Source organism: Gobius niger (assembly GCF_951799975.1).
Source record: "Gobius niger genome assembly, chromosome: 3".
Lineage (NCBI taxonomy): Eukaryota > Metazoa > Chordata > Actinopteri > Gobiiformes > Gobiidae > Gobius > Gobius niger.
In genome coordinates this window covers 10364340-10381563 of record NC_136854.1, presented here as the reverse complement: position 1 = coordinate 10381563, position 17224 = coordinate 10364340, and the positions used below count along the sequence as shown (strand labels likewise).

The following is a 17224-nucleotide window of genomic DNA, read 5'->3' as shown; positions in this document are numbered from 1 at the left end:
GCAGAGGTGGGACGCAGTAAAACAGTCAATTTGAATTTCTTCCAAGATCCTGAGGGTTATGGATCAAAAAATTCAAGTGGAAGATCCAAACAAATGTCCCCAGTGCTGAGCCGGAGGATCTGATTGGCTGGAGGATCCTCCGTTACTGGAGCTGACTGCAACCCAATAACCATCAGAGGCACCTGCGACTTCTTAGGCCCTGCTTATGCAGCTCAACAACCCGACCACATTCAAAACCAGAACGTCTTTTTGCCTTTGCATCAAGGATTCAATGACACTGAATCCACATTTTTGCACAGATTTGTCCTTTTAAAGGCATGTAGTCCTAAACCTTTGATCAGCTGCAAAAACAGCATTTACTGTATTTGTTGTTTTCATAAAAGCTTTACTCAATTTTACTTTTGTCTTGCTCCCATTTCTTCTTGTTGCATATTGACGTTTTACTTCCGACCAGGCAAAATGTGCATTTTAACCATTTTTAAACAGGTCTTTTTCATCGGGACTGTGTGTTCTCATGAATGTTCATGTGCACTTTCAGTAATGTATCAGAATCAAATGCATTCAAGTAAAAGCATCCGAAGAAAAGTTTACAAAAGAACGTAGTTGATTTCAAATGCACTTAAAAGTCACAAAAGAAAAAAGGGATTTTAATATGCAAACTTTTAAAATAAAATAAAACCGAAAATAGTGAGTGTCCAGGATGAAGACTGGCGCCTGCATTGTCCAACCCAGTGAACAGAACGCAAACTGGGTTGTAATTTTTTGGATCAAAATGATTTCCCTGCAGCTTTTAGATTAGTTACAGCAGGTCGTACGGGACAGCGGTGACCAAAAATAACAAAGCTAGGAAATATAGCGGAGTAGAAAGAACAAAGACCTGCGGGTAAAATGGAAAGAAGCCAATGTAAAAAGCATCCATTATAAAAATTTAAATAAGTAAAGTAAAAAATAGCTTTAAAATGTACTTCAGTAAAGTAGCAATGTCATTTCACGTGTGACTTTTCCATCACTGACTGCCGATGCCGATGTCAACGCAGCCCAGAGTAGAAAATCAAATCATTGATACTGTGCGGTACAGGATGAATTATTTGAAATGACAACCTTGAATTTGGAAATCATACAATGCAAAAAACAAAGAGGCAGATGTTCAGTGAGGATGATGATTGTGTACCATTATTAGTCCATATGCTCTCAACAAAAAAGAGACAAATGCTATGGAACAGTCCGGGCGACGGCGCAGGCGGCTCCTTCAGTGCTGTAGGTTGGAGGGTGAATTCCAATGATTGTCTCTCCCTCTTCCTACAACGACAACAGACATTTGAGTTAACGTTCAGAAACTTTACAGGCAGGACCTGACAGTGTACAAGCCAAATGCTGGTAGTTTATTTAAGTTAGTTACAAATACGGCTGCACAATGTTGACCCCCCAAAAAAAATCTAACTGTGTTTTTCTGACAGATTTCAATATTTTATACATAATCTAAGTTTTATTTTTCATGCAATTGAGCATCAGGGGTGTCCAAATGACGCCATAAATCGTGTGAAACAAAAAAAAAAAACATTCTATAGATCAAGATGAGGCGTTTGCAGCTCAAATATTTACTCGCACTTTAAAGAGTGACAATTATTATTATTACTAGAGTATAGATACTTCATTATAATTTTACTCAGGTAGAAGTAAAAAGTACCGTATGACGAAACTACTCTAAGAAGTAAAATGTCTTCATAAAGTTACTCAAGTATATGTACTTGAGCAAATCTAACTACCCGCCTCTGCCCATAATAAAATGTTACTTTTTGAAGTTATTATTGTGATTGCAATTGGTCCCCAGGAAGTACTTTTCTGTGCTATATACTTCGAAACTACTGCTAAACATCATGGTACTAATTTTATTTCAGCTTCATAGCAACAAGATGCAAATCTTCAAAAGACGTCGGAAAAACATCCTGAGTTTGAATCATTCATAGAACAATTAAATCCAGCTTGATACAATGGTACGCGTGAACAGCGATGATGAACCAACACCATCAGCTTTTTTTGACCTCCCTAACCCGCTCTACAATGAAATGATTATTCTGTGGCAGAATCCGGCCCGCAGGTCGTGAGACACATGTTCTTTGTTAGTAGCGGCGAGGTTTGCAGTTTGCACAGCACTAGACAAATGTTTTTCTAGTTTTAGTGCACTGCAGAGCTTACAAACATGATTCTCCTGCACTACTACTGATCGGCCAACATGTCTATCACTCACAGGCAGACAAAGCAATCAAATCAAGTTGGTAGGTCAAATCGATTCATATTTTTAAAAAATTGCCCAGCTCTACCTCATCCCCTTGTGGTAAGGTTACTGTTTGCCTGGCTCTGCTATACTATACCCTGTCCATTCCACGCACGTAAGTTAGTCTGGTAAGATCGTAATTGGAGCAGTTTAAACGGGCGGACAATTCACAAAGAAGTAAAATCCTCGACTCCTTCCCCATGATTAGTTTTCGTGTCACTGTTGATAGAACTACAACATAGCAGCGCAGTGAGTGACGTAACCTTCTCAATTCTCTGTGACCGTTGTGATTGGTTCAGCCTCAGTCACTTGTTTACCATGTGTGTCCAGACCCACATTCTATCATGCAGAAAAAAAGTGGGTGTGGTTTACCAGGCTACGTTACCGTAGAAGTTCAAACCATAACACACTCAGTGCCAAAAATGAAAAAATTGCATTTGTATTTAATTACGAAACTAGACACTCTAATACACTTATGTGTGATTTTTGGTCAAAATCGGTCCAGGGACGGCTGAGAAACATCCTGATAAAGTCTTCATCCTGATAAAGGTTCCGAGAACCAGGCAGTTTAAATGCACACGCCATAAAAAGCGATCGATCTGCGGCAACAGGCGGTGTTTCAAAACGTGTCAACAATGTTGTTGAAAATTGACAATTGAAATGAAGATATTTAGGCATTTACCTCTTCACATAATGTTACTGCCCGTCCAGAGAGGAGAGAGGAGTTAATCAGAAAGGAGAGTGTTTCATAAAACATGAAATATCTCAGTTTCTAGAAGAAAAATCAGTGATTTTGATCAAAACTAGCCTCTGTTTAGCTTAGATTTCTCAGGAAACGGGGCACGTAGAATTAAACTGTTTCCGCCTACAGAGAGCTTAGAGTCTCACCTTTCAAACGAGCCACAGCATGTGTCCATAGCTATAACATAGAATATGGTGGGGTGTTACAAATATTATGAAAAATGGTCTGGCTTGTTGGCACTCTACAGCTAAATCCCCAAAACTAAACTTAATATCGATGCTACAAAGGTTCATCGTGAAGTATCACTTTACTAGTGGGGGAAATGTGGATAAGAATAACTCAGTAAAAATATATACCTGGCATAATATCATGTTTTGTGTAAAATTATAGAGTGAAATAATAATGCAGCCTATATTCCTATTTTTCACAAGATAGTTATTATCAATAGTTACTTTTTCAATTGAGCGATAGGCAACGTGGGGGGCGTGGCCCAGCGAGGGGGAAGGAAGTCTGCTATGGAATTCTTCTAATACTCTTTTTAGAAGTTTTCTGGCGAAAAATTAACATGTTTAGCAAACACCAATAAAGTCAAGTCAAAAACATCCATATGGATGTTGTGTCCAGTAGAAGTGAAAAACCGGCTTAAGTTAACATGAAGAATGGAGCTGCCGATAGAATCATGGTAAGCAGCATTCACTGCTACATATTATGGCAAAAGTCTTATTTGCTAGTTACTGCAGGAGTAATTGGTGAAAGAGTCAATATTTCTCCCCTGTCACCTGTATCTATTGATTGAATCATGTTATATTTATTGATCTGTGAAAATGTTGGAGAAATTGCTATACAAGATTAACTGGAATAGCAAACAGCACATGGTGAAAGTTACTGAATTACCCCTCCACCAACGACGTGGTGGAGGGGTTTGAGAACCTGCATGATCCTGAGAGCTCTGTTGTCCAGGGCTTTGTTCCCCTGGTTGGGTCTCCCATGGCAAACAGGTTCTAGTTGACGGGTCAGACAAAGAACGGTTCAGAAGCCTCATATAAGAGACCAACAGGCCCGGATAGAATCGTGAGGCCGTCCTTCTGTGGACCCACCATCTGCAGGAGGAGCCATAGGCGGCTGGTGCAATGTGATATGGGCAGCCCCCACGACCCGGCAATGGGCAAGTGGAAGAAAATGGATGGATGGATACTTTTAGGACATTTCTAAGGTAGTACAGTTGAATAATGTCCCAGTGCAAACACATCAGTAACAATTTATGAAGATGACCATGACGTTTCAACACATGTGATGCTACAACTAGATTAATCGCGACTGAATGGAAAACACAATTTGAAAAAGATGGATGATTATTGTGGATTTACAATTTCTTCTCCAAAGAGCAAATTATTCAGTCGCCAAGACAAAACGAAGACAAAACACTTACTAACTTCAGAAACTTTCTCTGTAAACACGGAGCCAGCTCAGTAAATGTGTGCGTCCACATGACTCAGGTCTGTGAAAAACCACAATTCATCCACCAGGCCTGTGTGAGGTGCTGTGGCGCTACCAACGAAAATAGAACAAGACAATAGATGGCGCATGCGCTGTAAACTTTATGAATAATAACAAAAACCCTTATGAAACTTCTCAATGGACTTACGATCTACAGAGGAGACGAGGAGGTGGATTTTTCTTCAGACTTTACAGGACTAAAGCAGAAAAACTGTCAGTCCAAAAACACAGACTGAATAGAGGAAAACTCTGCATCGTTTTTTTCTCCGGGTCACCTGTGGCTCGCCATGGGGCAGAGGAGTGGTGGATTGTGCGGTAAAGGTTATTGTAAAGGTTATCCTAAAGTCAGTAGATTATGGATAACAGACACAACGCTGGCACTGTGATGTCATCGTTTTAACGTGGCTTTCGTGTGGATGATACACTGGATTGATAAAATATTTTGGATTTAGTCCTGAGCTTGATTTCGTGTGGAGAGGGCCTAAGAGTACTCTTATTCAATCATACCTGCTAACCTTGTGCTTTAGACTTCTACAAAACATAACAGCACATTAGCATTTCACTTTTCACTCTTCTCTCAAATATTAATGCTTTTGAACGTGTTTAAAATTTGCAATGTGAAGACATTATGATTGCAATATGTTTGTGTAGGCTTTCTGTTCATTAGAGATTATCCATTAAAGTAGATAGATATTTTCAAATATTGTCAACGGGACTAGGTTTCTCATTCCATTGTTCCATTTGCAGAAACTTCTTCTTGCTCTTGTAGTCAAATGTAAAGTAGAAAACACTGGAGCGAGATCTTAAAAAAATCTGGTCACACTTGAGAGGAGCAGGCATGACTGGCATAACCACAACCTCTGTACATCCTTTTACAGTTTCAACTCATTAGAATAGTCTTTGTTAGGGGCTGGGGTGCAACGGGGGGTTGTTAGCTGTACAATGGTCTCCTCAGATCACAGTACCAGAACAAGGACTCTCTTTGAATGGGTCAAACTGTAGATAGGAAGTACATTATGTGTGCGTATGGCAGGAATGACTGGAGTTTTAAGACCTCTGTTTTACCAGTACATTTTGACTACAAGAGCGAGAAGAAGCTTCTGAAGATGAAAGCGAAACATCCTCAACTCAACCACAGAACCGTCAACGATGTCACAGCAACGCTACACAACATTTTTCCAAAATGACTAATGATGTTCAAGAAGATAATCCCTGGTGGGCAGTTAAAACCGTGATCACCAAGCACTGATTACATGGTAAAATATGAATGAATGATACTCACTGAGCTGTTGTGAAGCTAGTGGAACTTCTTTATGTGTCTGTTGCGGTCTCCAGTCTGAGAGAAGGTCTGTCCACAGTGGGGGCAGGAGTAGGGCCTCTCTCCCGTGTGGATCCGCATGTGCACGTTAAGCTTGTCTCTGCTGATGAAGCGCTTGTTGCAGCAGGAGCAGGCGTGAGGCTTGTCCCCCGTGTGGTAGCGCTGGTGCATCTTCAGTTCCGTCTTACGGCCGTAGGTGCGCCCGCACTCCGGACACTCGAACTTGGGCTTCACTGCCATGTGCTGCCGGCTGTGCAGCTTCAGACTGCTGCTGGTGCTGAAGCTCTTGGGGCACTGGTCGCACTGGAAGGGCTTGAAGCCAGTGTGGATGTTAAAGTGGAGCTTGAGGCTGGCAGCTGAGGGGAAGCCGTTGCCGCAGACGGAGCAGAGGTGAGGCCTCTCCCCGCTGTGGATGCTCATGTGCTTCTCCAACTTGTTCTTGTTTAGGAAGCTTCTGGAGCAGACGGGGCAGTTTTCCGGCTGCTCCCCCTCGTGTTCGCTCATGTGCTCCGCCAGCTCCGACAGAGTGGCAAAGGCCCAGTCGCAGCGAGTGCAGGAGTACGGACGCTCTTTCTTGAACTTCTTGTGTCTGAGGCAGTGGTAGTCATAGTCGTCCTTAAGCTCAAAACTCTCCAGGCAGCAGGAGCACTGGTAGGGCCTTTCGTTGACATGAGTGCGCAGGTGGTACTTAAATGCATTCACTTTGATGAAGACTGTGTTGCAATGCGGACACCTGTTCTCTCTCTTCTTGTGAACCGCCATGTGCCTCTTGAAGTGAGACTGTTTCTGAAAAAACTTGTTGCATTGGGCACAATAATAAAGGCCATTGGCGTGGGCTTCCTCATGCTTTTTCAGGGCAGTTTCAAGCTTAAACTTCTTCCCACAGACGGAACATTTCCAATTATGTACTTCATCCATATGCGCGGGAAGCTCTTCGGGACTGGCAAAGGTTTTCGAGCACAGCGGACAAATGCCCTGTTCCTCCTTCTCGTGCTTCTTCATGTGCCTCTTCAGATCCTCCGGGAAGGCAAAGGTCTGCGGGCACTTGCTGCACGTGTAATACTCTCCGTTCGTTGCTTTGCGGTGCCCTAGAATGTGTCTTCTCAAATGTGTCCTTCTCTTGAAGACTCTGCCACAGTCTGCGCAGGCGAAGCTCTTGAGGACACCGCTCACTCTCGGGGCGCCGCTTTTATGGACTTTGATATGGGCCAAATACAAGGACTTGTGCTTGAACTGTTTGTCACAGAAAGGGCAGCATACCACGCCCGGCTCGTGCAGGCTCTTGTGGTTCTTGAACTCTATCCAGTTGCCAAGCTTCTGCCCGCACTCGGCGCAGGTGTAGCGGCCCTGGTGGTGCTGGACCCGCTGGTGTCGAGCCATGTGGTAGTTCTGGCTGAAGGCCTTGTGGCAGATGGGGCACTTGAACGGTCTCTCCTTGGTGTGCACCCGCATGTGTCGGGCCAGTTTGTTGGCCCCCCTGAATGACCTGTCTTTACATATGGGACAGAAGTGCCCTTTCGATTTTGGTTTGGAAGATTTGCTTTCTTCCTGATTCTCATTTTTTGGATTAGATAACTCTCCGGATTCTTTGACACTTGTGGAGCTGTCACTAGCATTATCTTCACTACCCGGACAATATTCACTGTCTGATTCAACGGGCTCCAGCATGCCTGCCTCATTTTCCGCCTCTGTCTGGCTTAACTCCTCTGCAACTGCATTTAAAATCGCGGGCCCCTCACTGCTACAGCTGGGTTCGCTCTGAGACATGCCTTCCTGTGTTGTTGAGATAATCTGACGTCTTGGCCTTCCTCTCTTCCTTTTCTGAACTGAAGGTGCAATAACCTCTTCTGCCTGGACCAAAGAATTAGGCACGGGTGTCGGTGTCGGGTCCCCCCCAACACCAATATCCGCGCTTTGCCCCACTAACTCCCAGTTTCCCAATGGATCCTGCTCTTCCTCTTCATCACACTCGCTCTCATCACTTAGCGGTTTCCCCAAGGAGTCTTGTTCCACCAATAAGCTCATCTTGCCATGCCGCCTAATATGACCAAGGAACTTGTGATAGCTCGGATAGATCTTATTGCAGTAGGGGCACGGCACAGGTTCTGGAGGGTGCGTGCGCCTGTGCAAGTGCAACTCTTCCAGGTTTGGCGCATCTTTGCCACATTTGGAGCAAACAAACTGTCCCGCGCCATGCTGGACTCTCATGTGCCTCACCAAGTGGTACCCCTGGCTAAAGGTCATGGCACACAGGAAACACGAGTATGGCTTGTCTTGGGAGTGCGTCTGCATGTGCCGGAGTAACTTGTTGAAACCGTTAAACGTGTGGTGGCAATGTGGACAGTGGGGTTTTTTCAAGTCAATTTGAGCGAGACTCGCTACGTCGTCATTTTCACTTTCACTATCTTCCGTTCTCAGCTCGGATAGGATTTTTTGAGTTAGCTTGTCAGGAGCGCCTGTATCATTCTGTTGGCTAATGAAGTCTAGAATATTTTGAGAACTTTCCATTTGAGCAAAGCTATAACCAACACTATCTGCAACACTTTGCAGACTGCTTTGACCTACAAAAGCATTCATATCGAGATCATTCGTTAACTGTGGTGCAATTCTAACAGTGTCTGCTTGTTTTGCCTCCTTTCTCGGTCGGCCACGCTTCTTCTTCTTAGGAAGCAGCTCTAACTCCTCCTGACTAGGTGGCTTTTCGCAGTGTGCCTTGATGTGGCTTGCGAATGCGTTCGAACTGGGGCATACCTCCGCGCAGAGTGGGCACGACACGGCTTCAGCTGGGTGCAACTTTTTGTGCTCCTGTAGGTCCGTGGCGCTCTCGAATGTGATGCCGCAAAGAGAGCATACGTGCTCCCCAGCGTTGTGCTGCCGCCTCATGTGCCGCAGCAGATGGTAGGTTTGGCTAAAGCCGACGTGGCATATAAGGCAAGTGTATGGCTTTTCCTGCGTGTGGCTGCGCATATGACGCACTAGCTTGTTAATGCCTCGGAAGTGCCTGTTAACACAAATAGGACAGGACGGACCTTTGGCCTGGGACGAAACGTACTGCTCGTCGTCGCTAGGTTCTGTTTTGATTACTTTTAGCAGAGCGGGAGTTGTTGGTTGATTATCGTTACTAACCTCCGTAGCAACCTCGGCATTATCGCTATGATACAACTGGTCGGCATCATAATAATAATCATGTCTTCGAGAGGCACTTTGTCTTTTGCCTGTTCTATAAGCCGATTGGGATATTTTTGCAGAGGCCTTTGTTTTAGCTTTCACTTTTGCAGGCGGCTTCTCCCTGACTTCACCCTTCCTCGGCCTTCCCCTTCTCCTTTTGACCGGTGGTTCTACCTCGTCTATAAAAACATTCACCTCCGGTACGGTTTGTGACTCGACTTCTGCACTTATCTGCAAGGCCCTGGCTAAAGTCAACGGCACAGATTCGGAAAGCAATCTCTCCCTAAGCCGCGGGTTGTTGGTCTTCTCTACCAGCTGTTTGATGAGCAACTGTTCATAAAGTTCTTTGTAGTTCGATGGCTTTAGCAGCTGATCTAAAGCACAAATGAACTGACCGGCACTCTCCCCTTTCATCTGAGCCCTCTGGTTAAAATCGAGCAAGTGCACCTGTGAAGATTGCTCAGGAGAGAAATAAACAGCCAGAGCGGAAATGGCTTCGTCGTAATTCACTTCACAGGGGAATAACGTCGTCAGGATGCGCTGTCCTTCTTGACCCAAGGAGGTCTGCAGGAGGACAAACTTAGTGGAGTCGGTAAGCTTGCTCTGTCCCATCTGCTCGATGTAGTTCTCAAAGGCCGCGAGCCACTTGTGCCAGGGCATAGATGGCTGTCCCGGCTCATTGAGGAAGTTCGGGGGAGGGGAATGGATTATGAGGAGCGACTCTGCGGATAAGTCAGGTTTAGAAAGCTGGTTCGTTTTGATTTCGGTCACACACGTTTCCCCAGTCTCTGTTATATGAAGAAACTCCTCCACAGCCTCTCCAGCATCTCCAACTGGAGTCATCTTCTCTTGGCAAGCCTCTGCATTGCCCGTTTGAAGCATCTCCTCCTGGACGGCCTCGTGATCGCCCCTAAGAGGCACCTCCTCCTGGTTGGCTTCATGATCGCCCGTTTGAAGCATCTCCTCCCTGATTGAAAAGGGGGCGCCCTGATCATCCTCTGCATCATGTATGTGAGCCAGCTCTTGATCTTCCCATGCCTCTCCCATCGGATACATCTCCTGGGGAATCTCTGCGTCTCCCATTGGGATTAGCTCCTCTTGGGTCTCTGCAGAGTCCATCATTGTTGGTGTTTCCAATCGTTAAAAAAAAACGTCAGACGGGGGCGATATTCCGTATGTGGGGCGTTGATCGGATCAGCCGCAAACACCTGCAAGACAAGGGAAAGGAACCAATGTGAGACCTCAGTCAAAACATGGGAGGCTGGAGGCTGCACTAGCACTAGGAACTAGGGCTGCACGATATTGAAGTGACTTGCGATATGGCTATGCAATATCGCGATAACGATATTATTGCGATATTTCACCAAACACGATATGTTCCATTTTTTTCAGCAAATTGTGTCAAAAGAAGACTTAAAAACACCCAATCAGGACCAAAACAAGGGTAGAATTTAACAAAGCTAGTAAGTGTTAAACTAAAACTGAACTTTTACACATGACTTCAATGCATGAGTTTGAGTTTGAAAAAAAAAAAATGGGTCGATCCCAGTCAGATGAAGGCTATGGTGATGTTGTGATATATTGTGGCTTCTCGCGATACGGATATTGCATCAGCTAATATCGCGATACGATATTTTTTGCGATATACTGTGCAGTCCTACTAGGAACACATGCTTGGATTGCGGAAGTAGGTTAAAGGATTAGGCCACCGCTTTTACATGCTGAGATATGTTCTTACCTTAGCTTTGACGAGTTCTTTAGGACCTGTCTGGTCTTCACCTGTGCCTTCAATCACGTAAACAGGTCAAGATAGAAGCTACCAAGCTCTTCCATATTTTCCCTATGTAAATATGGTTACGTGAAGTGTCACACTACAATGTATAATTACACAAAATTAAACAATGTGGATTTTCCAAGCGGATAAAAGGGGGAACTATATTGTAAGGCGTATTAATACCAGGAGTAGTTCGAAATCCGCACAGTAGTATCTTCACTTTAATATGTGGATGCCAAACTACTCCTGATATTATTACGCCTTACAATATAGTTCCCCCTTTTATCCGCTTAGAAAATCCACATTACATAGGGAAAACGTGGAAGAGCTTGGTCGCTTCTACCTTGACCTGTTTTGGAGCTAGTGGACAGGAGGAGAGGAGGAGAGGCTAAATGCTAACGCCGTCTGCGCTGTGTTTACGTGATTGAAGGCACGGGTGAAGATCAGACAGGTCCTAAAGAACTCGTGAAAGCTAAGGTAAGAACACATCTCAGTATGTAAAAACGGTGGCCTATTCCTTCAAGAATCACTTTCAGTTCATTTCCGAACTGGTTTTAGTTATAGGATGTGGCAACCCTGAGAATGGGACTTACTGCGTTTTCTAATTGGCAAATGTTTTTGAAAACCAACTCAAATGAAAACAACATCCTTTTACAACATGTAAAATGTTTAGTAATTGTGAATGAATTAACACTACACTTGGAATTATCAGTAAAAAACAATATCATATCTAGGGACATCTAAAAGCACAAATTTGTCATATAATATGTTTAATAGTCTATAATTAAGTCTTCAGGATATTATTTTTAACTGATAGCCTTTGTTGAAAAATGTGATGCTCTTGATGTTGCCCTCAGCTCTAAAAAGGTTAGAGACTCTTGTCTTAAAATATCAGACAATAAACATGAAATACAATGAAACACAACTTAATAAAAGTACTACATTAGTCTAATCTAAGCAGTGCATAGAGTACTCAGATTAGGTTTTCAGAGTAACGAGTACAGTAACGAGTAGGGCTGCACGATATTGTACAAGTAACTTCAAATAAAACACAAATGGCTCGTTTTGCAGCGAGCAGAAGTCATCCAAAATCACAAAATCAGGATCAAAACATGGGTAAAATTTAACAAAGTTAGGAAACGTTTAACTAAAACTGAACACATTAAGTTCTGTTAATTGTTTGTCTTTTTGTTGAATTTGCAAAAATGCGCAATGCGACATTTTTTGTGATATACTGTGCAGCCGTAGTAACGAGTTAGTTTTGCATTTGCAGGTAATCAACATGGCAGAGTTTTCAGCAGTTCACATCGTGGAAACATTCACATTATTTTAAACTTACTGATGAACAGTCTCCCAGAGGTGGGTTTATGTGTGTCAAAGTCAACAATCAAGAAAAGACGCCACCATAGAGAATACAGACGATTAACCACACAGTGTAAACCACTGCTGAGCCTCAAAAACAGGAGGCTGCTTAGAGTTTGCAAAAAACATCCAAAAAAAGGCCTTTACTTTTCTGAAACAACATCCTAGGACGGAGAAGAACTGAGTTGTTGTCCCAATATTTATGGACCTGACTGTACATTGACATGCACTGTCCTGGCCAAATTAACCAAATAAACCAATAAATAAATATAGATGTGTATTATTGGTAACAAAAAAAGTCTCTAACGCTTTATTTTCATAATAAGTAGTGCAGTAACATTAAGAGCTACTTTTCCAGAGGAGAAACAAGCTAACTTAAAGGCACACATGCTCCTAATGACCAGCTCGATACAGAAAATGCTACTTTGCGGTGTGGCTTTAATGAGTTACTTTGAAAAGTAACGTTACCCAACACTGTCGAGGGCTAATTAAATATGACATTTTTCTTCAACAACCAGAAATGTTCACATTTTCGGTGATTTGCACAGGATAATGTACAGTAATGTGCTCTTTATGGTTACCATTCATATTAGGGCTGCCCAATATATCGTAACAAACATGGTATCGCGATATTAGATGGCGCAATATCCGTCTTCATTGGACTGAGATCGACACAATTTTCGCAAACTCAACCACTACATGTGTAAAAGTTCAGTTTTAGTTTTTCATTTACTGAGTTCAGTTGTCATCTTGTTTTGGTCCTGATGTAGTGACTTTTTTCATGTTTTGACACATTTGCTTGAAAAAATAGTAACTTACAATTTGTTTGTCATCCAAAAATCCAAGTTGTGTTTTACTCACAGATCTTACAAATACTTTCACAAACTACAAGGTCTTAGCTTTCAAACGAGTCTTTGTACTGGCAGTAAATATAAAACGCAACAAAAACGTGACCAAAAGGCAATGAAAACACAACACAAAGCCACAAAAATGTGACAAAAAACGTGGCAACAACGCAACTGCAAAGTTTAGGGCAGTTTAGGTGTTCTTAGCTTTTAAATGAGGCGTTTACACTGGCTTAGAGGCTGCAAGCTCCAGTCGAGAAGCTTTTAGGTTTAGGTCATACTGAACTGGAGAAAATACGTTAAAGGAACAGGCCACCGTTTTTTTCCCATACTGAGATATGTTCTTACCTGAGCTTAAACGAGTTGATGTGTACCTGTCTGGTCGTTGTGTGCGCCCTCAGTCACACAAAACGACCAAAGATGTTGTTAGCATTTGGCCTCTCCCAGCATATTCCTATAGCTCCAAACGGGGGTGAAGGTGGAAGCTACCACGCTCTTCCACGGGCGCACACAAAGACCAGGTACGTATCAACTCGTCTAAGCTCAGGTAAGAACATATGTCAGTATGGAAAAACGGTGGCCTGTTCCTTTAAGAGGCTGATTAGAATGGAACAGATCGGAGGAAATGGTTTAGTGAAATATCGCAATAATCGTCATTGCGATATTGCACAGCCGTATCGCAACTTACTTCAATATCATTCGGCTGTAATTCCTACTGCTGCTTTGATTTGCTTGCGGGTTCTCACAAATGTCTCTGGTGCTCCTTGGCCTTCATGATGTTGTTTAGTGACCATAGCTCTGAGGCCCTCACAGAACAGCTGTAATTATACTGAGAGTAGATTACACACAGGTGGCCTCTATTTAATGGTTAGGCCAAGGTGTGAACATTCTGCCGTCATTAGGAATGTCATTCACCTTATTCCGGAGACTCGCGTGGACGCCGCCATTAATTGAGCCCACCCTTTTTCTCCTGTCTGTTAACATGGGGCTGGAGAAGTTCACATAAAATCAGTCACTACACGAAAACAAAGCCGTTTTGCAAATGAACACTGGCCATTTTACACAAATCAATCTACGAAACATCGGACTTGAGCGGAGAATATTTTCCCTCGTGTCTGTACAGTGTCTGTACAACGGAAGTGCCGAGACAAGACAACGCAAAAAGTGGCAAAAGTGGGCGGGGCGGAATAAGGCGAATAAAGGCAATTTAATGCACTCAGAAAAATGCTGTATGAATACTTATGTACGCCCCACTTTTCACTTTTCTATTTTTTGAAAAATAACAGAATCATGTATCATTTTGCTTTCACTTCACAGTTGTTTGCTACTTGTGTGTGAACGTTCAGTAAAGAAATCAAAATAAAATCTTCATGTTTATGGTTGTAAACATGACAAAATGTGCAAAAGTTCAAGGTGTATTAGTACTTTCGAGAGGCACCCTGTAAAACACCCCGGCTCAGTCAAACACACACACACACACACCTACACACACACAGCAGCAGCAGCTTACATAAAAGGACAGGGGCCCCACATGTTACTCTGGGGCCCCTGAACAGATTTCACAATGGGTCAAGTTTGGCGCATACCAAACACACCGGACATTGCAGAACTGTTTTTAGGCAAAATATCAATTTAGAAAGAAACGCTGGGAAATGAGTCAGGACATAAATATGCTACAAAGTGAGTGACTAATAATAGAGCGTTTTCTCGACAAACAGTAAACAATCCATCCCCTTGCAGTTTCCGGTACTTTCTCACACAGCACATCTCTTTTCACTCTTCATCACGATTAAAGGAAGGAGTACGTTGCAGAGCTGTTTGGATAACTTTTCCCCTGGGGTTGCACTGTTTGACCATACTGCAGTTTGCGACCACCTCCACAACCGTATATCAAACAAAATACAAATATCACGCCTTGTTCCGGGAGGACCCAGCACGTTATGGATCACTGACAACGACATGCACGCAAACACACAGCTCGTTTGCTTCACATTAGTCTGATAACGCTGCAAAACAGAGAGCGGCTGCGGGAGTGTGGAGGAGGAGGAGGAGACAGTCAGGGCAAACCGCCGTAAAGCGAGGCGATCCCGGGACATAAACGCGTCGCACCGGGCCGGGGCGGAGAGACGCGGCTTGCAACGAGAGCGTGCACTCGCTCCGCGCGTGTTACGGCTCACCTGCAGAGGTTTATGTGAAGAGATTCCACCAAAACACCGCAGGCATCTCCGCCATGACGGAACCAGCTCCTCTTCCGCTTCACGGGCTGTGTCTGCTGCTCGCACGCGCAGCGCCCCCACATGGACGGGAGGGGGTTGGCATCTAGTGGTACAACAGTTTAACCTCTTACCACCCGCCAAAACCAAATGCATTCTCTCCTCTTTGCTATTGTCGTCACTTTTTATTTCCCTTATGTGTTTTTGTCACTTTTTCAATGGCACTTTTGCTACTTTTTTGTTACTTTTTTGATGCATTTTGTCACATTTTTTGCTGGATTTTGGTAACTTTTTTTTGTTGCTGGATTATTGTCACTTTTTTGTTGAATTATTGTCACTTTTTTGTCACATTTTTTGCTGCTCTTTTGTCACTTTTTTGCTGGATTTTTGTCACTTTTTTGCTAGCCTTCTGTCTTTTTACTAGCCTGGCTAACACCAGACTAAAATCACAAGTGATATTTAGTCTGGGGACCACCAATTCATTTTCTCGTAGGAGAGGTGTGGTTTACGAGCGTCCATAGTCGTTTATTGGGCGATACGAAAAAAAAAAAAAAAAAGTCTCATGCGTCTGCACGTAGCCCCAGCCAATCATATCATCGTATGAGGTGACGTATGACGTACCCGCTGTAAACTTTTGAGCTAAATTATTTAGAACAAGGTCTAAAGCTTGATCAAAAAATACCATCGTGTCTGCTGCTGTCATGTTGGATCCGTAAATAAACTTTTTTTTTAATTATCCGTAAATAAACTACAAGCTTCCATATATCGAATAGCGCGTCATCGTCTTGCCGTCCCTCCTCGCTCTGTGATTGGTTCCCAAATCCACCGGAGATTTGGCCATGGTCCCCAGGCTGTTGTGCAGTTCGAAATAATTCGAGCGCACACAGCAGCCTGGTGTTAGCCAGGTTATCTTTTTACTGGATTTTTGTCACTTTTTTTGCTAGATTTTTGTCTTTTTACTGGATTTTTGTCACTATTTTGCTGGATTTTTGTCACTTTTTTTGCTGGATTTTTGTCATTTTTGTCAATTTACATCCTCATTTTCTTCTCGTTTTTTGTCGCCATTTTGAAGAAGCTTTTAGAGTAATCTTTGATTCAACTTTCAAAGACCATGTCAAGAAAATATGCAATATTGTTAAATTTAACTTAGCAAATTACCTGACACTAGTGTCAGCAAAGGTTTATATCCACACTATGATATTTAGCCACATTCATTATTGTCACACGACTTGGTCTCATACGTCTGGGAGCACTTTGAAGCCACTCAAGTCTCTGTTAAAGAAAACACTTAAAACCTTAGATAGGAAGCCCTTGCATTATCATTACTGTAACATTGTAAGCAAATACAACATTTTAGATTTTGAGAGCTATCAGAAGTTCCTGGATGCTTGCCTTATTTTTAAAGTTCTAAATGGACTTGCTCCTCCACCCTTAAAGGAATAGGCCACCGTTTTTACATACTGAGATATGTTCTTATCTAACCTTAGCCGAGTTAATATATACCCGTCTGGTCTTTGTCCGTGCGCTCTGTCACGCAAACGGAGCACATACGCAGCCTCTCCCACATGTCATATAGCTCCAAAAAAGCTCACGATAGAAGCTACCAAGATCTTCCACGTGTTCCCTATTTAAATAAAGTTAAGTGAAGTGTTTTCATGCGAAGTATATTTACACAGAAATGTAGCATGTCGATTTTATAAGCAGATAAAAAGGGGCACTATATTGTGAGGTGTAACTATACGAGGAGCAAAACGTCCGCGCAGTAACTCCTAAAGACTTCCCCCGCTCACTTCCGTCAATAACCTTTAGGAGTTACTGCGCGGACGTTGTGCTCCTCGTATCATATCTCATATGTAATATATATGTATATATATATATATATGTAAAAACAGTGGCCTATTCCTTTAACTGATTTTATATGTAGAAAAACAATACTGGAGTCAGAACCAGAGCACTAACCAGGGGAGACTGCAGTGTGCAAAGGCGCTGGACTAAATACAGTGAAAGGGTGCATCCATCCATCCATCTGA

The 17224-nt window shown here is 43.1% G+C and overlaps 1 protein-coding gene across 1 annotated transcript; it reads right to left on the bottom strand.

Annotated features, from left to right (window-relative positions):
- Positions 1–508: 508 nt before the first annotated feature.
- On the bottom strand, positions 509–10192 carry LOC306960711 (uncharacterized protein). Its single transcript, XM_079553189.1, has 2 exons — positions 5797–10192; positions 509–1299 (listed from the first exon to the last, which is right to left on the bottom strand). Exon 1 carries the CDS (start codon positions 10120–10122, stop codon positions 5812–5814), a length of 4311 nt encoding a protein of 1436 aa, XP_079409315.1. The 5' UTR covers positions 10123–10192; the 3' UTR covers positions 509–1299; positions 5797–5811.
- Between the last annotated feature and the right edge of the window lie 7032 nt (positions 10193–17224).

Coding starts and splice junctions, on each gene's coding strand:
- LOC306960711 (XM_079553189.1), bottom strand. CDS start 10,122: ATGATGGACTCTGCAGAGACCCAAGAGGAGCTAATCCCAATGGGAGAC.